This window comes from Peromyscus leucopus, chromosome 9 (assembly GCF_004664715.2).
Source record: "Peromyscus leucopus breed LL Stock chromosome 9, UCI_PerLeu_2.1, whole genome shotgun sequence".
Classification (NCBI taxonomy): domain Eukaryota; kingdom Metazoa; phylum Chordata; class Mammalia; order Rodentia; family Cricetidae; genus Peromyscus; species Peromyscus leucopus.
The window spans coordinates 59,763,225-59,782,845 of NC_051070.1; the positions used below are offsets into that span (position 1 = coordinate 59,763,225).

At 44.6% G+C, this 19,621-nt stretch overlaps 1 protein-coding gene across 1 annotated transcript in view; it reads left to right on the forward strand.

The window, feature by feature from the left end:
• Blk (BLK proto-oncogene, Src family tyrosine kinase) overlaps nt 1-19,621 on the forward strand; it is a 46,082-nt gene that overhangs the window by 9,884 nt on the left and 16,577 nt on the right. The window contains exon 2 of the mRNA XM_028884187.2: nt 19,363-19,471. Within this exon, the coding sequence (XP_028740020.1) occupies nt 19,364-19,471 (108 nt within the window). The 5' untranslated portion in view covers nt 19,363. The remainder of the gene's footprint in view (nt 1-19,362; nt 19,472-19,621) is intronic.

Below are 19,621 nucleotides of genomic sequence, written 5' to 3' on the forward strand. Positions count from 1 at the left end.
AGGTTCCAGCCTCATCTTCAGCGTGTCCCTCATTGTTTAGGAGGAGGCTGATGATCACACTGTCGTTAGTCCAGGAATGGGACCCCTAAACTTTCGAGGTACAGGGTTGTTTTACCCCATGTGTCTGCAGGTCTGAGCAAAGGTCTAGGTTCTCCCTATACCCTACTGCTCCCCAGCACCTCCATAAACCTGCAGTAGACTCATGGGACTGCTAACTATGGGGTTGGTGCTACCTGGGGGTCATCCGGCAAAGCTATTGTTATGTTGATAAAGAGACAAAGCCCCAAGGAGATGTGGTTTATACCAGGTAACCCCGGGGAGGTCGCACCATCCCGCAGAGCCTTCAGAATGGTAAGAAGGACCAGTTTAGTGTGTTTTGGGCACCCACGGGGGAGAATTGTTCAATCCCATGCCATTTAGGTGTCATCTATCAGCAAACCTCGAATCCTGGACTCCGTGTGGGAACTGTGGAGGAGAATGTGGTCAGCAGAGCAGCTTGCTTCCTGGCCTCAGTGGGTTTTGGGGTCCACTGCAATAGGAGAAGTCTGCCTTGGAAAGACTCCAGCTCACTGCCCTGCCTTTAGTGAGGAAAATATCAAGGATTTTTCTGAGTCACAGCAAGTCTAGCATTGTGGTATGTTGAACAAGAGGAAGGACATACTGAGAATCACACTTTCCGATACAAGGACCATTTTACTCCAGCATCCATCTTGGGCAACAACTTAAGGAGCACCTCCTCTGTTTTATAAATGAATGGGGTCTGTGCAAGCTCTCAGGCTCTCTGTCCCTCATCACCTTGACCATGTGCCATCCATGGCTGAGTCAGGTGGCCACTCCAGCTCACTGAAACACACATCCAAAACAAAACCAGAGCCACAATCTGTCCTTGAGATAACCATGGAAAGCTCAGCTGTCTGCTCATGAAAGAGGAACTCATGTCCCTCTGTAACTGTACAATCATAACCTAAGAACGCTGAACATAGAATATGGAGGTCTGAGGTCTGGGAGTGATCACCCTGGAATGATGATAGGCTATGTTTGTCCCCTCTCACCTCCCATCCAGTTAAACTACCTCTGGCAGACCTGGCCAATCTGTCTAGTCTGTTTTCTTGGTTGTAAAGTGGGCCAGTGAGGCTAGGGGCTACCTGGGGCAGAGTGAAGTCTGTGTACAGTAGAGACGCAGTGTCATAGGTGGGTAACTTGATCCCTTTGGGAAGGCCTGATTGGAGGATGTGAGAAGGAGCAGAGAAACCAGGTGGACCCTGCCGGTGTCTCAGTGAGGGAGAAGACAGTTCAGATCAAGTAAAATATCAGGGATGGAGGCCACAAGACATGTCCAATTAAGCCACTACCTTGATGATGGCAACAATAGAAATTAATTATGCATGAATATGGGAAGGAACATGGAGTGGCTGTCTAAAATGGAAAGATCTGGGCCTAGCCGGGTGGTGAGTAGGTCAAAAGCTTAGTTCTGTCCATTTTCAGTCTGAGCCATCTTCTAGAGTTCTCAGAGGTGGGTTGAGGAGAGAGCCCGGATAGTAAAGTGCTTGTTGAACAAGCACGATGACCTGAGTTTGGTCCCCAGAACCCATGTTTTAAAAGCCAAGCATGGTGCTACATTCTTGTCATGCCAGCACCGGGGAGGCAGAGCCAGGCAAATCCCTACAGCCTGCCAAGCTGAATCAATGAACCTCAGGCCAGTGAGAAATCCTGTCTCAAAAAAACCAAGTGGACAGTTCCTGAGGAATGACACTCAGGTGGACCTCTGGCCTCCACAGACATGCATGCATGTGCACACACACACACATGAACACACACACACACACACACACACACACACACAAGACCCAGAATCAATAGTCTGACGGTTGACACCGTCAGCTGGTCTCTGAGTTCTATGGCCCTTCTTCTGGTCCTTTCTCCCTCACGAGTGTGGTGGTCTTCCAGACTCCTCACATACCCTGGTAGTTCAGACCTGTAATCTTTCAAGGGTGATTTTCTATTCTCAGATGCACAGCTGTGGGCAGCCTCCAGGATGTAAGGGATGCCCACTTGTGCCATGACAAACAGGGACCATACTTCTGAAGACCAGCCTTCCTAGCCAAACTGGGAGTCCCTGCCAGCCTCAGTCCTGCCGTGGGGACTTTCGGCCCCATTGCATACAGATAGGCCTATTACACAATCTCCCCCCCCCAATCAGTTGGACTTGAGTCAAGGGTCCCCTGCCAGAGAAGGGAGTGACCCTGCGAAGCCAAGAAGCACATTTCCCATAATAGCAAGAGCACCCGCTCTCAGGAGCAGGTCATGGCTTCAGGAGTCATCAGAGGATGGTTTGGACTGGGCTGGCCCTATGACCTAACCCCCGCATGGAGGAATGAAGCACCCTAGGATTCTCTTGGTAGATGTGGAAACTGAAGCTGGGTGGAGGGAGTACTCAGGCAATAAGTATCACTTCATGAATCAGGCATAGAACTGGGCCCCTGGGTCCCAAGTGAGCTCAGTGCCCAGCCTTTGGTCTCATACGGGCACTAGCCACCTTTATCCACCAGGCACAGATTCTTAAGCTCGAGCTCCTGCAGGGACCAGATATTGGCACAATTGCAATTCAGACAAGGCTTGCATACGAGCTCATGCTGCCCAGAAGGACATTTGCCTTCATGAGTTTCCACAATGTGGTTGGGGTTTCAGATGCTTGCTGGAGATGGGACTCTGATTCTGAACACAGATCCTAATCTTCTTCCGAAAGGCTGAGGTGGCTCTTCCCCCTGCAGATAGCGCGCCCCTCCAACGAAGGTCATCACACATTGCAGATGTGATGTAGTGAGATGTCGGTGGCGTCTCACTGTTTCCATCTATGCCTCCATATGTGCTGGCAACACGCGTGTCCCAGCCACAGTCTCTTGCTTCTCCTCCTGCCTAGGACCCCTGCTTTCTGCTCTCACTCCCAGTCTTCCCCACACAGCAGCTCCAGTGATCTTTGTAGACGGTACATTGGCTCTTAAAGGCTTGCAGTGGGTCATCCTGGTATTAGCAATGAAATGCCAGCTCTTCCTAGACTCACGTCCATTTCCTCTGTGGTCCCTGCATCATTGCACTCCAGTGCATTACCTTTTACTCCTGGATGATGCTGAAGCCATACTTAGGCTTTGCCTCCCCCCCCCAGCCCCCTGCCGCCCCAACCCAGCAATACTTCCTTGTCATTCATGCCCAAGCATGATGACTTTCACCCAACCCTGGAAGAGGTTTGATCTGAACAGTCCAGCCCTTCTGGTATGGTTGATGGACTTTCTCCACAGCACTCGCCTCTGCTGGGAATTCCTGCTCAGTGATTTGTTTGTTTGCTACTGTCTTCTCTTGGCTCTCCTCCCATGTCATTCTAACATGAACTCTCCATGGCCCCAGTACTGGCCAGCATCCTGCCTCTGGAAAGCATTTGTTGAGGGATGATGGGATCCTCTCGGGGGAGGAATCAGACCATCTCTGGGATTGTCCTGGGTAGTAGAGACCATGCTGCCATCACGGGAGGCAGCTGACACCGTCATAGCCTTTCTAGGAAGCAACTTGGTGGCTTGGGTCAGGGATCCCGAAACAGTTTCCAGGAACCAGTCCAAACTGGTTTGCCTTCTGAGAACCTAGAAAGCCTGAAGTGCAGGGAGACACAGTAACCAGCTCACATGCGTGGGTGGATGAAGGTAAGCTCGCACATGCAAATACTCATATACACGTGTAGCAAGGAGAGCTGTAAAAGCGTGTTCAAGTCTGCAAGGTGAGAAAGAAGCTTACGATAAAATAGTGAGTGATGAAAAAGCACAGTCTCTCAGGTGAAGTGTCAGCCAGTGCTCCCTCCCACAGACGCTGTGTCAGACTCCGTTCCACTAGCTAGTCTTCTGTGAGATGTTGTGAACTGCTAATCATTCTTGCCTCCACTTTACCAGACAGTGAAGGAGACTCAAGAGATGAGGACACTGGCAAACGGGCTTTAGTTTGCAAACCTTGCAAACTATGATGTCAGGACGTGGGCAGTACCTCTCCTTCCGCAGACTGCATGTAATCGTATTCCACTTAAAAACATGCACATTCCCCAAAGAAGAATAAGCAAAATTCAAATAATCAAGAGGCTACCTCTGGATATTAAAATCACGGGGATGCTTTTCTGTATACGTTCCTGTGCTAGCACTCGTCTTTGTAATACGTTCATATTGTTTCATATGAAATTTTGTGCTGTGTATAAGAAATCAGCTGTCAAGCCAGGTGTGAGGAGGTCATGCCTGTAATCCCAGCACTCAGAAAGCTGAGGCAGAAGGATCATGAGTTTGAAACCAATGTGTTCTACATAGAAAGGGCCCATCTCAAAATGAGAGACAGGGAGAGCTTCTATATAAACTTACCCTATTGATTTAGAAGGGAATATTTCTTTTTATATATTACTAATGTCTATGTGTGTGCATGTATGTGCATACACACACACACACACACACACACACACACCAGGATCCACCCCTCCACCCCACAATGAAAAGAGAAGCCCACTAATCTGTGCCATCAACAAATCAAAAGGAGAAAGGATTGCTGACGGTCCTGAGAGAGCCTGTGAGACATGTAAGACAGGGTCTGTGAGACATCCTGCACAGGGTTCTTGTGACCCGGAGAAAGGGTGGGCCAGGGACATAGATGGCTCACTGAGTAAAGGCACTTGAGGTCAAGCCTGACCATCAGAGTTCAATCCCTGGACCCTACATGGTGGAAGAAGAGAATGGACACCCACAGATCATCCCTGATCTCCACACATGTGCTGGTGTGCTGGTGTGTGTGTGTGTGTGTGTGTGTGTGTGTGTGTGTGTGTGTGTGTGCGTGCACATGGCATACACACATAAATAAATACAATTCAAACTTGGCCACTTCTTCAAAAAGAATGTATGACCATAAATGTAATGCTAATGTAATTAATACAGAACTTTTTCTCAAAATTATTCTTAAATTATTTTTGAAAAACAAATTAGAAAGAATAAAGAATGAAGTCCTGGCAGGAAAGAGTTCTGTGCCGGGCAGTGGTAGTGCATGCTTTTAATCCCAGCACTCAGGAGGCAGAGGCATGAGGGTCTCTGTGAGTTCGAGTCCAGCCTGGTCTACAGAGTGAGATCCGGGAAAGGCACCAAAAAGAAACCCTGTCTTGGAAAACCAAAAAAAAAAAAAAAAAAAAAAAAAAAAAGGAGTTATGTGGTTTCTATGCAGTGGTAGTTTCTATGTGTGGCTCCGTGTAGGGAACACGAGTCCTCCAGGAACAGACCTGAGAATATATGATAGGATTTGGGTCATGAGAAAGATGGGGATATTTAAATTTTTATTATATAATACTTGACTTTCCAATTCAATAACCATCCTTATTTAGTTTCCTATTCTCTCCTCTAACAGTTTTAAAGTCTGCCTTTGGTTGTTAAATCTTTCATCAACTTAGATTTGATATTAGGGCACAGCTGTGAGGGGAGGGAACAGTTTCACATTTTGACGGAAAAATCAGATGTCACAGCATCAGCCACTGAGTGGCCTTCTTTCTGGTGATCTACGGTGTCTGTCTGGTGTCTGGTGTGCTTCCATATGTGTGGTGAGTGGTGCTTGTGATTGTGTGTGTGTGTGTGTGTGTGTGTGTGTGTGTGTGTGTGTTCCTTTGCCATCTCCCAGTCACTGCAGTTTTTACTGAGACCTCTTTGCCATCTTATTCTTTTCCTTTGTTGATTTTTTTTCTATTCTTAAGCATTTTTCTCATCCACCAAGTTTTAGAAACATCTTGTGAAGTTTCTGTTGGACTATTGACAGAAAACCCATTTGACTTTTGAAGGCTGTGGGGAGAAGGTTCACCTCTGTGCTATAGTCACCATAATTAAAACCTCTGTGGCCTGTGAGATGGTCCAGCAGGCAAAGGTGTTTGCAGTACAAACCCAGCAGCCTGAATCTAGGGCCCACATAGTAAAAGGACAACCAGCTCCGCCAAGCTGTCCTCAGATCCCCGAGCGCGCGTGCTTCTACACACACAATAATAACAAATGAAACGAAAATCTTTTACATGTCCCACTAACAGTGAGCAAGTTTCAACAGTTACACATTTCTGTATAAGACAGATCAATGACCTGAGCAGATACACTACTGAGCCTCTGTGTGCAGGGAACCACAAAGAAGGGGAAAAATGCAAAACCTAAGTTGAGAAAAATGTCTGCAACATATGACACAATGATGTGCGGATTAAATATACGTGTGTTACATAAAAATCTCTGCCGTATTATGAGGAAACCAAACCACAGCACTAGAAGCTGTGGTTAATAAATACGACAGATCTTAATAGATGTAAGCTAAAATTGTCTTATTTATCACTTTTCATTTGACAAGTCAGCAAGGTTGACTTCCCCATGACCCTTGTTTTTCCATTGACAAGGGAGTAAAAAATAACTTTTTCTTCAACACCGAGGGTGTAAATCAGTCCTACCATCACAGGCTAGAAGCCTAAAAAATGTGCCTCGTTTTGACACAGAATCCCACTTATACAATCGCAGCTTTGAAAATGCACAAGGGCAGATGGGATGAGGAATGGGTAAAGGAGCTTGCTGCCAAGCATGGCCGTCTGAGTTTGATCCCGGAACCCACGTGGTGCAAGGAGAGACCCAGCTCCTACAAGTCGTCCTCTGACCTCCACAGGCGTCCTGTGGTGTGTGTGATACACACACACACACACACACACACACACACAATCAGTCAATAAATGTAATTGCAATTCTTCTAAATTCACAAACAACTCAATATATAGTTTACAAGTCTGTAAGTTATCATTATAATATATAATTATATGTAATATGTGATATTATATAATATATAATTATAATTTATAAGTTATAATTACTGGACATTGAAAATAAGTTATTTGGCTAATACTGGTTATATAAATTAATAGTAAATAATGTAGAATGGCAGTTAATAATCTGTCAAAACTACATTTACTTACTTATAAATCATATTTTATTTAATTACCTAACTTAATTATTTAGTAAATATAAGTAAGTTATATTTACTTATAAGTGTAATTCACAATGTAATATTCATTGACATAATTAAATTATTAAACAGGATAAGTGGTCTGGATATTTTAAGTATGCTGTATATGTAACAGCCCTGGTAATGTGAATAGTAACTATTTATAATGGTTTTCTGTTGGTGTAGATATTTTTGTTTACTGTGATTTCAGTTTTAGTTTGTTTGGTTTTTGGTGTTTTGGTTTTTGTCTTTTTTTTTTTTTTTTTTTTTTTTTTTTGAGACAAGGTTTCATGTAGCTCAGGTTGGCCTTACGCTCCTAATGGAACAGAGGACGACTTTGAACTTCTGATCGTCCTGACTTTATCTCCCAACTGGCAGCGTCATGAGCCTGAACTTTGTGTGGTGCTGGCGGTGGACTCAGGTCTTTGTACACGCTAGGTGGGAACGGCCACCAGAGCCACATCCACAGACTGCTGCTGGGGTTTTAGGGGATTTTCCTTTTTAAATGTGTGTAATCCCCAGATGTTCAGATTTTCTGCATATATTACCAGTTTAACAAAAAAAGTGAAACTGAAAGGTAAAGAATACTTTTTAATAAACAAACTCGGGAAGGACATAGGGAGAGAAGCATTCCTGCAGGGGGATACAAGCCCCTACGCTGCTGTGAGGGGCCAGCTGGTGACTTGTCGGAGGACGCTCTATGCTTATGCCCCTGAGATTCCACTCACAGGAATTTAAACTCGACAAAAATTAGTGCAAAGGTTTAGTTAGAATTATGACTGCAATCCAGGACGTTTTCACACGTGTTTAGGGGTGCAAAAGGCACTGGAAGTAGACTGGTAATAGAAGGGACGGAAGATATGAAGCTCTGATGGGTGAAGCTCTAATGGGTGGCTTCATAGACTCACGAGCAATAAGGGAGGCAAGGCAGAGAGCGGCGGATAGGACGACTGTGATGTGCTCTTTCAAAAGCAGGTCGCAAAACAGGATGTAGATAATGATCCCATTTTTGCTTTTTAAAAATAAAATGGTCTTGGAAAATTACATACCAGAGTGTTCACAATGGCTGTCTCTGGATGATGGTGTTGGGGATAATTTCTATCTCCCATGTTATTTTCTGAATTTCCTGCGGTAAAAACAAAACCACTGTGTAAAGGAGAAAGGACATTGATTTGATTTGTAATAGGTCTCATTCTGCAAGAGTGGATGAAACTGGCCGGGGCCAGGGTGTCACCTCCCTCCTGTCCCTCCGCCGTTCTCAGAGGGGGTTCAGGACACACACTCTGGTTTTCTTTCTTTTTTTTTTTTTTTTTTTGAGTGATTGTCTTGTTTTTCTTTGTTTTGCTTCTCTCTGTAAAAAGTGTTTAGGCAGGTTAATTTAACAGCCCTGGCAGAGGCCTGAACCCTTCCAATGTTAGCAGTTTGATTTGACTCCACAGATTTCTATATATTTTCTTTAACATCTTCAGATATGTACAGACTGCTCTCTTATTTCCTTTTACACATCTCGATTGTGTAATAAACACCACCTGGGAATTCCCTCGGCCTAAGTAATACATCCTGGATGTTTTACCTTTCTAGTTCATATCTCTCTTACTTGTCAATCTTTACCCATGCATTTGTTACTTAGCTACATGTTGTGATTGTATATGTTATTCGTAAATACACTTTTTAAAAGAAAAAAAAAAACCATTTTGGACAGCTCCAAAAGATGTCAGCTGAAAACTAAAAATTTGCCTCCCAGCCACTGCTTAGGGCTCCGTCCCAGAAGCGGATGACGACAAATGGGTCTTTAAACCTGCTTTTGCTGCAGTTAGAACTGCGGTGAGGCTGCGGAGACTGCTTGTTCCATAAAGTGTTGAACAAGCACAGAGCACCTGCGTTCAGTCCCCAGAACCACGTAAATCAGTTCGGGGCAGCGACAAACGCTTTAATCCCAGGCCTGGGTCCCTGGGGCTTGCTGGCCAGTCAACCTCGCCTGGTTGGTGAGTGTACGCAGGCCACCCAAAGCGGAGCGCTCCTGAGGGGTGACAGCTAGCGTAAACCCTCTGGCCTCTGTACACACGGACACACACAGAATAAACAAACCAGTGTGAATTCCAACCCCTGAGTGGTGGCTTTTCACAAAGGCATGGAAAGTCCCTGCCCTGCTGCCTCTTTTCTTGCCCGACGTTGCCCAAGCTGTCCCCTCCCCAGCTCTTCCATTCACATCTGTTACCCTTTACACCCAGTGATTGATTTTATGGTTCACCGTAGCATATTTAAATGCTGATACCTTCAGTTATCCGCTTCCAACCGTATCTGTCTCTGCTTGGAGCTACACAGCCTATTTTTCGCTATGCTGTTATTATATGTTATAATGTTTGTAATATAATTTATTACATTAATACATACAATATATGTAAAATATTAAGTCTTATAACACTTATATTCTGTTCTGTGCTCTTATTAGCTTTACTGTGCCTCGTCAATAAGTTACTACTTAAAAAATTTAGCTGAAAAACAACCATTACAATAATACAACTAGACAATGTTTTTATACTATCAAGTAGACTAGTTACACACACACACACACACACACACACACACACTTTATGGTACAGTATCAGTAACACTTGCCATCCGATGGACCACTGCCCAAGTGATGAGCTCTGATGGAGCATCTTTTGCTTCCCTTTCTGTATTCAGAGATTCACTCCACTGAGTGTCTCTCCTATCTCACACTGGCTTGGTCCTGAACACGGCACTCCCAGTTTTTCTTGCTACATCCTTGGCAGATTTCTCTCCCTGTGAACGCACATGTGTATAAGGAAAACTTCCCTGGCTTTTTGGTGTGATTTGGGATGTCTCAGTGGAGATACATGAGCACACTTCAGTGTACAGTTGTGACTTGGTGAAAAATAAACTCACTTGGTCAGACATGTGAGTTCACATCTGTAATCCTAGGATTTAGAAGGCTAAGGCAGGAGAGTTGCTACCTAGACCAGTCTGGATAAAATAAAACAAAAGTGTAAAGATGAACACACTGTGCAACGTTCGCCACATAAACACTTGCATCACCCCCAGAAGTTTCCCTTCGCTCTTTTCTATCCAGTCCCTTTACCATCACCTCTCTGGGCAATCCTGAATCTCCCACACCCAGCACTTCATACAAGGTGTGGCGTTGGGGGAGATATTTGTTTTTTGTTTTGTCTCACAGCACAACGCTCTTAAGGCTCACTCGGGTTGTTGGAGATGTCAGTGGCTCATTGGTCCATAATTTTTATCCGTTTATAGTTAATGGATTTTTTTTATTGAAAGCTAACTTGAATACTGCTGCTACAATCATACATGCACAGAGCTCTCTGTATTCATTGTCTTTTGTTTCTCATTGGTAACTGGAAGTCCAACACCACATTTTTATTTCGTGGATCATGCTGTCAGTGTTCCATCAAAAAAGATATTACAAGACAGGTGTGGTAGCACACGACTGTCAATCCCAGAACTTGAGAAGTGGAGGCAAGATAGTCAGGAGTTCTTGGCCTGACTGGGTCTCACGAGAGCCTGTCTCATCATGAATAAGATAAACAAATAAATAGATAATACCCATGGGAGGTAAATATGAGAACATGATATGCATGAATGAAGATGTCACAGTGAAACTCAATATTTTGTACACTAAAATTTCTTTTCTTTCTTTCTTTTCTTTTTTTTTTTTTTTGGAGACAGGGTTTCTCTGTGTAGTTTTGGTGCCTGACCTGGAACTCACTCTGTAGCCCAGGCTGGCCTCAAACTCACAAAGATCCACCTGACTCTGCCTCCCGAGTGCTGGGATTAAAGATGTGTGCCACCCGGCTTAAAATTTCTAACTAAAAAAAAAAAAACAAAAAACAAAAAAAAAACCAAAAAAACAAAAAACTTGCTTTTAAAAAGACATTAACAAGCCAGAATAGATGACTCAGTGGGTAAAGGTGCTTGCTGATGACCTGAGCTCTGTCCCTGGGACCTACATTGTGGAAGGAGAGAACTGACTCTCACAGGTTGTCCTCTGACCTCTACACACACACACACACACACACACACACACACACACACACACATACACACACACACACACACACATGCATTCATACATACACACATGCACATTGACACACACAGGCACATGCATGTGCATTCATACACACATACACACAGATGTGCACATGTACACATGCACATAAGTACATATGCACATACATAGGTAGATGCACACACACATACAAGCAGCACAAATAATAAACGTAATTTAAAAAAAAATGTTAAAGACAATACCAAACACAAGGTCGCCTGATTTCTCCCATGTTGTCCTCTATAAGTTTTATAGTTTTGCATTTTATAAATAGTTTCATGCTCTGGTTTAAGTTATTTTTGTGAGCAATGTTCCCTGTCTATGTGCAGTAAGTTTTTTCCCTTTGTCGTGTAGTGTTCAATGCTCCCACCCATCTATTAAAAAGACTAGCCTTTGGTCTGGTGAATTGCCTTGGTCATTGTCAAGGAGCAGTGGACTTTACCTGTACGAAGGTATTCCTAGGCTTTCTGTGGTGTTCACAGGCCCACATGTCCATTCTCTCATATTGCCACTCTGTGTCTTGAGAGAGAGGCTCACACTCAGATAGGATGGGCCCTCAACTTTGTTCTTTTCCTGTAGAGTAATGTTGGCTCTTCCGGTCCTGTCTCTCCAGAGAAATCTGAGAATCGTCTTGTTAACAACCACAAAGTAACTTGCTGGCTGGGATCCTTGAGCACTTCATCTGTGCTCAAGAAACCATAGTTGGATATTGACCCTTGGTAGTCATGAACCAACTAGAGCTCCAGGCCTTGGATCTGCTGCCAGAGATGTGTGGATTCCTTCATATACACTCAGTACATAGTTCATTAGATTTAGACCCACATATAGATATTTTGGTGTTAATGTAGAGAGTGCTCTTCTTTAATTTCCATTTCAATTGTTCATTGCAAGTACATAAGAAACTATGTATGTATTAGATTCAGAAATTTTTAGAATTTTGCATTTATTTATTTATGTTTACTGACATTTATTTAGTGTATGTGTGCACACACAAGTGCACACATGTGCACACACTCACAGGTACCTCAGCACTCATGTGGGGGTCAGAGGACATTTGCAGGAGTCGGTTCTCTCCTTCTGCCATGTTCTGAGGACTGAATCAGTCTATCAGCTTGGTAAGTGCTTCCATCCTCTGAGTCATCTCTCCAGAGCTTAAGATTTTTGATTATTTTTGGGGATTTCTTTATGCAGAGAACCAAGCTGTCCATGAATAAAGACAATCTTCCTTTCGTCCTTTCTGACCTTGGGCTGTTTGTTTTCCTTTCTTGTCTGATTGCTAGGACTCTCAGAATGATGTGGAGTCAGAGTGCTGAGCAGAGACATCCTTGCTGCCTGTCTGCTCTTCTAGATTAACTTATGCTTTATTTCTCTTTTATTTATGTTTCAGACTACCAATTCAAACTCCATCTGTACCATCCACATCTATCTTATTTTTCAGTCATTTATTTTCTGTCTGCAAGACTGTCCTTTTCATGGTTATTTCAGAGAAAGGTGAGCAGCTGAGAAGGCGTGAGAGGAGAGGCATGAGGAAAAACATCCTGTAAACTAGAAAGCACCTCAGGTATGAGCTAGTACCGAAAGGGAAATTGTTTCCCCGTCAACACACTATGCAAGAAACATAGCGCCATGTAAGAGGTATTTGTATGGAGGACAGAAAAGAAGCATTTCACTTTATAGACAAGAGGATTAGCATCGTTTATGGCAAACTCAAAAAAAGGGTTGCAGGGCTACGGGTCGCTATTACACTGTATACTCCAGAAGCAAAGGCAAATCAAAGCATCTATGTGACCTTAAAATGCAGATCCTGGAGCCCCACCCCACCTTTGAGGCAGAACTGTTAGGGTGGGGCTGGGATCAGCTGCTTACAAAACCATGTTTCAGAATCCTTCGCCATACAAAGAATGGACTCCATTAAGAAGCAATGAGTTTGAGATTTAGTGTTTCATTGAATCGTTAAAAGTTACAAAAAACTAAACAGTGACGAGTAGATTACAACCCTTGTGCCATTAATGCAAGATATGAGGGTAGCTACATTGTTGACAGGAGAGCAGATCACTAACATGTTTCCGTGATCGCTAATGGGGGATTTTTAAAATACAAATTTGCATGTGATTTCCCTCCAAGAAGAATTTCAATTCATATAAAGGAGTTTTATTCATGCATGTAATCACGCAATGTTGGGCTTCTCCAAGGCTTCAGAGTGACACCTAGATGATGCACGTCTTGTATTCCGAGCAGCTTCACAAGAAGGTCAGCTTCCCTCCTGAAGTTCTGCTCGGAACCCTCAAACTCTTTATCATCAAAAACTCTTCTCTAACAGATTTACCGCAGTTGGGGCTGGGAGGATTTCCACACACAGCAGAAATTATTTGAGTTTTATAAAGTTGAAATGGCAACAGGAGTGCCCCTTCCTCACCCTGCCTTAGTCCTCACTCTTAGCTTGTCCCTTGACACGGAGTCACAGGTGCCCAGGGGTCCTCACTCACTCAGCCAGATGCTACAAAGCCATATGTGGCTCTCAAGCCCATTGCTCGTGTTGGGAAAATAAACGATTTAGGAGCTAGGTAGGATTAGGCATGCTGTCTTAGTTAGGGTTTCTATTGCTGTGATGAAACACCTTGACCAAAAAGCAAGTTGGGGAGGAAAGGGTTTCTTCTGCTTATGCTTCCGCATCATTGTTTGCCATTGAAGGAAGTCAGGACAAGAACTAAAGCAGGGCAGGATCCTGCTGCAGAGACCACAGAGGAGTGCTGCTTACTGGCTCGCTCCCCAAGGCTTGCTCAGCCTCCTTTCTAATAAATCCCAGGACCACCCGCCTAGAGGTGGTACCACCCACAATGGGCTGAGCTCTTGCCTATTCAATCACTAATTAAGAAAATGCCTTCCAGGCTTGCCTGATCTCATGGAGGCATTTTCTCAATTGAGGTTCCATCCTTTCAGATGACTTTAGCTTGTGTCAAGTTGACATAAAATTAGCCAGTACACATGGTCAATCTCTTGATGGGAGATGACTTGGGACTATCAGAAGTGTTCAGCTATCTAAAAAAATGCTTGTTTGTTTGTCTGTGGCCCGCCTGCATGTACATCTGTGCACCAGATCCCCTGGGACTAAAGTTACAGGTTGTTGTGAACTGTCATTTTGGTACTGGAAATTGAACCAGAGTCCTCTAGAAGGTGCAGTCAGTGCTCTTAACTGTTGAGTGATCTCTCCAAGCCCAAATTACCTGTCTTTAAAAAGTATTGCACACAACTTGGACTGTGTTCCCTTAAATAATTCTGATACACACTCTATAATCCAGCTAATGGAAAATCTTCATTTTCTGGACACATTTCCTGCCTCAAATGTCCTCGGGAAAATACCTGCCTGTGGTAGATTTATGATTGGCAGTCTTTCTGGGGTTCCCATTTTCTGGCCGTGTCTTCTCTCAACTCTCAACTAACAAATAAATGTGAAACCCATGATGAAATCGGAATACTAGCTTTTGTAACTATCAACAAAAAATCAGCTGAAATGTTGGTGAGACCATTGTTGATGGACATATGGGGACAGACTACCTGAACTACATTGTGTACCTCCTATACAATGTACATCACCCTTAGGGAGCATCCCTACCAGGAAAAGATGTATCTGAATCAAATGGAGCCTGTGGCTTTTGCTCTATGTATAAGAAAGACGAAGAAGCCAGGCAGCGGTGGTGGTGCACACCTTTAATCCCAGCACTGGAGAGGCAGAGCCAGGTGGATCTCTGTGAGTTCCAGGCCAGCCTGGTCTACAGAGTGAGATCCAGGACAGGCACCAAAACTACAGAGAGAAACCCTGTCTCAAAAAAAAAAACCAAAAAAGAAAGAAAGAGAGAGAGAGAGAGAGAGAGAGAGAGAGAGAGAGAGAGAGAGAGAAAGAAAGAAAGAAAGAAAGAAAGAAAGAAAGAAAGGGAGGGAGGGAGGGAGGGAGGGAGGGAGGGAGGGAGGGAGGAAGGAAGGAAGGAAGGAAGGAAGGAAGGAAGGAAGGAAGGCGAGGGAGAGAGAGAAAGAGAGAGGCAAGTATGCTATGAACCATAACACAGAAGCAAAGTCAAACATAGAGAACGTTCTATAGGACTTGTATTTTACAAATCAAGGACATGGAACTAGTCAAAGTTGAGGCAGGAGAACAGTAATCACAAGTTGTGTGTGACTGTCCTGGACTCTCAAGGGCAAACCAAGCAAGAAGCCAGCATGAGATAAGGATTGGATGAGGGTTGGATTAGCTCTGTGCCTTCTGCTGTGTGCGGCACAGCACTTTGTTAGCAGGGGTGGAATGTTTGGGACAAAATGAGCAAAAGATTACAGATTCCTGAGAGCCAGGGCTGGGGCTGCTTCAAGTTCAGGTGTGGAGGGAACGGTGCTGAGTTGTGACTGAAGGCTGAGCTTGCTGTTCCCTGACGGCATGATGGCAGACAGATTTCTGCTGTCCCTAACTGCCATCTGCAGAAAGGAACTAGTAACACTTGCCTCTCATGGTTACTGAAGACACTGTAACCATTGGCTGTTTGTGATTCTAGCATAACAGTGTGGTGCCTATTAAACATTTAGATGAATTAGGCACTGTTCTAAGATGTACTAATAATGAGTAATACTAATTCAGGCCTTAGAGAAATACAAGAAATATTTTAGAAATTCGGGGCATAGAAACAATCATTACTCCAATTAACACACTGAAATCCTAAGCAACTTACGGAAGGACAAACGATTACACTCTGTGTTCTTGTTTACTGTACTGTGTGACCCCCGCCCCCCATCAGTGCACTGTGGGTGGAGTGTTAGGATAACTGTGTAGAGCACCTAATACCAGACAGCCCCAGCCACTCAAAAATAGGAATTGGAGTCAGACGGACCTCAAGCCGTATACCCTAAAAATGACTTCACTCATGATATTAGTTTCAACCAGGTGTCCCCTCTTTCTAGAATAACAAGCATGGGTTTCTGGATTAGTGATGCCAGTGCAGCTACATAAATGGCTCAGTGCTTTGCTGGGTCCAAGAGGCTCTCACTGGCCACCATCTTTCAAGCCACTACCAAACCTGCAGATTTCTTTTTTTTTTTTTTTTTTTTTTTTTTTTTTTTGGTTTTTCGAGACAGGGTTTCTCTGTGTAGCTTTGCGCCTTTCCTGGGACTCACTTGGTAGCCCAGGCTGGCCTTGAACTCACAGAGATCCGCCTGCCTCTGCCTCCCGAGTGCTGGGATTAAAGGCGTGCGCCACCACCGCCCGGCTTGCAGATTTCTTATATCAAGCTTTGGCCCCCAAAGAAAAGACAGACAACCCCAATACATCCCAGGACCACCTTGGAAATTGCAAAGCCCTGGGGAGGGAAAGAATCGTGATGCCCACAGACCTCTCACTAGCTCATGTGCTAGCTCTGGAAACAGTCTATCATCTGTGTTAGTTCAAAATATAAGAGAAACAAAAACAGAACAAAATGTTTATTTAGTGTCCCGTTTCTTCCTTGTTTCTAACTTGTCTTCATCTTGCGGGGGCCACTTGGCAATGTTTGTTAGTTATGTGTAAGCTGTTGGCCTTTCATTTTACACCTACGTGTCTGCTCTTTATGCATCAACTTGCCCAGACACCTTCTGCGCACTAAGCCTACACCGGAGCATGCCAGGGAGAGACTGAACGGTCACAACCGCCTTTGAACTGCTTAGCCAACAGCTCGTGGAGTCAGGGCAGCTGCTTTTGCCCAGGCAGCACACAATTGTTCGCCTCCAGTTCACACAATTGTTTCCATATTTTGGTGCACGTTGCCCTAATTTGACGCAAACGTCCATAGCCAACTGTCACAGGAAGGCATGATTAAAATACATTTGTGACCAGCTGGAAATGGATTGCAGAGACAAGCCAAATGGACAAGATGGAATTGAGAATTTCATACTTGGGTTTAATTCTGCAGAAAGAGAGCTCTTGGACCCCATCCCAGATGAGAGGTCAATTATTCAACGTTCTCAGCCGCATTTGAGGATACCCTCTTCAAACAGCTTTGTCTGTGGTACCAGGAATGGCCTCATACCTTCCCATCGACAAGGAGATAGACTCAGAGAAGTGAAATGATTTGCTCATGCTCATAAAGCCAGTGGGCAGGCTGTTCTGAGCTCTGGTCACCCAAGCCCTGGCCACCATTGCTAGAACGACGGGGAGAAAGAAGTGTCCTTGAAAGTTTTGTAAGCAGGTGGTATCCCTTGCAGGGAAGAAGCGGGGATCTGAACTTGAACTGTCCTGGCAGGGTCAGCTGTCCACCTGCTTCCTGTGTGAGCTGGACACAGCCCTGGAGCTGCTGCTCTGCCAACTTCCACGCCATCTTAAAGCCTCCTGGGCTCTCCTGCTTCAGATGCAAGGACTATCGTAGCCAGGCCACTGATGCTATCACAAACATCAAAACTGGAGGTGTCAAGTGCTTTTCAACCATGACACACACACACCAGGTGTCAGTCGAGGCCTTCTGTCTCTGACTTTAACTGTTGCCTTCACCACATCCCGTTTGGCTGAAGTTGGGTTTCGGGCTTTGAGCACCTCCCCAGGGGCAAACAGGGACCTCCCGGCTCTTGTGAGAGTCTGCATGGGGGTCAAGTATGTTTCCAAGCCACAAAAGTCTCCTGTCTTCTTTTGGGTAACCCACAAATCACACACACACACACACACACACACACACACACACACACACACTTCACTCACTCACACAGGCAGACTCACACCCTCTTCCCATCTTTTCTTGGAAGGGAGATTGTTATCTTCTGGATGAAGCCAAGCCTCCTGAAACACCAGGGTTACATGTGTGTTCTGTCTGCCTTGGTGGACTTCTGTACTTCCTGTCTCCAATCACCCTGAAACTGCAGGGTTAGCCCAAGCCCAGTCACAAAAAAAAAAAAAAAAAAAAAAAAAAAAAAAAGTTGCCACACAACTACACCTCCTAAATGACTAGTCTATAGTTGGTCTTCACTGAGAAGCTGTGCGTTCCCTAAAGCCCTGGAAAGTCAGTTGGTCATGGAATGTAAGTACTGGGTCATGAGCTGGACTTCCTGTCGGGGTCTTTAAATATTCAATTTTGCTGGTTAAGGGGACATGTTTTTCCAGAAAGTTCAAATTTGGTGGCTGACTAGATTGAGGAAAACAACAATGTGGTCATCTGAACAGGGGCAGAAGATGTCCAAGTGTAGAGAAAGTTCTAGAACCTACTGCTCACTGACTTGTCATTGAGCCTGGAGATGGGGAGCACAGGAAAGACTTGAGTCCCAGCCACTTGGTGTTTCTTCTATTCAGGAACTATTCTTTCCCAGGCCCTAAGTACTGCTGTTGTTAGGCAAATTGTTAAGATGGTCTCATAACTTTTCTTCAAGAGTATTCACTTACTATTGAAGTGCTCATGGAATATAGGAAATTATATGAGAGAAAATAAAAGTCCTATGAAGTCCTGCTGTCTGAAGTAAATGCTATTAACATTCTAGAAATATCTTTGGGACAGTGTTTTGCATTAACACCCACATGTACACAGTCTTAAAATTTTATGTTTTTTTTCCTTCACATCTTTATTTTGTTCTTTTTTAAAAAACAAAAATAACTGCATCCTTACCCCATCAATAATCAAAATAACAAGGAAAACATTATGTATTAATTTTGCTGCCTGAATTTGGGTCTTTCCCACATCTGCTAAGATTCTTCACCAAAGAACAAACTTGACCATGATCTCACCTCTACACAAAATTTCCAATGTTACTGGGCAACTATGATTGGCCTTCAATGCCCACCATGCTACCTGTCAGTTTGTCCTCTGTATATGGCATCTTACCCAAAAATTCTAGCTGCGGAGTGCCCTATTAGACACAATCAAATAAAATCTCACCACCAACAGAGGAGCCCGTGGGCCCAGGGAGGAAGGGGGACTTCCCAGTGACATAGTGGCCCACTGGCAAAATAAGACTAAAACCCAGACCACCAGACATGGGGCCAGCCTTCTACAGGATCAAGATCGATCCTCTGCCCAGGCTCCTGTCCCTGAGAAACTAGAACCCAGGCCAGGTGATGTCTGTGTCCTGAACACAGTCATTTTCCCTTTCTGGGTCACTGAGAAGAAGATGGATACCAGCTTAGCTCTTTCAGCCTCTTCTCCCACGCTCTGATGTGGAGAGCTGCGCTGTCACGTATTCCTAACCAGAAGGAGGCTGGGTGCAGGGACCCAGGGTTTGTGATCTCTTGTCACTGTCTGCCGCGTACTCTCCTACAGGATGGGGCTGCTGAGCAGCAAGAGGCAGGTCGGCAGCGAGAAAGGCAAGGGCTGGAGCCCCGTGAAGGTCCACGCTCAGAGCAAGGCTCCCCCACCCCTGCCACCCCTGGTAAGTCATCAGCCCCCTCCAGGAAAGAGTCTAAGGCACAGGTACCTCCTAAACCAGCCCCTTTAATGTCTAGATGGCTGTTTCATTTCATTTCCTGCTTGGTCCCAAATCTATTAGTTTGGGGACAATTGTAATCATGCCTGGACCCAT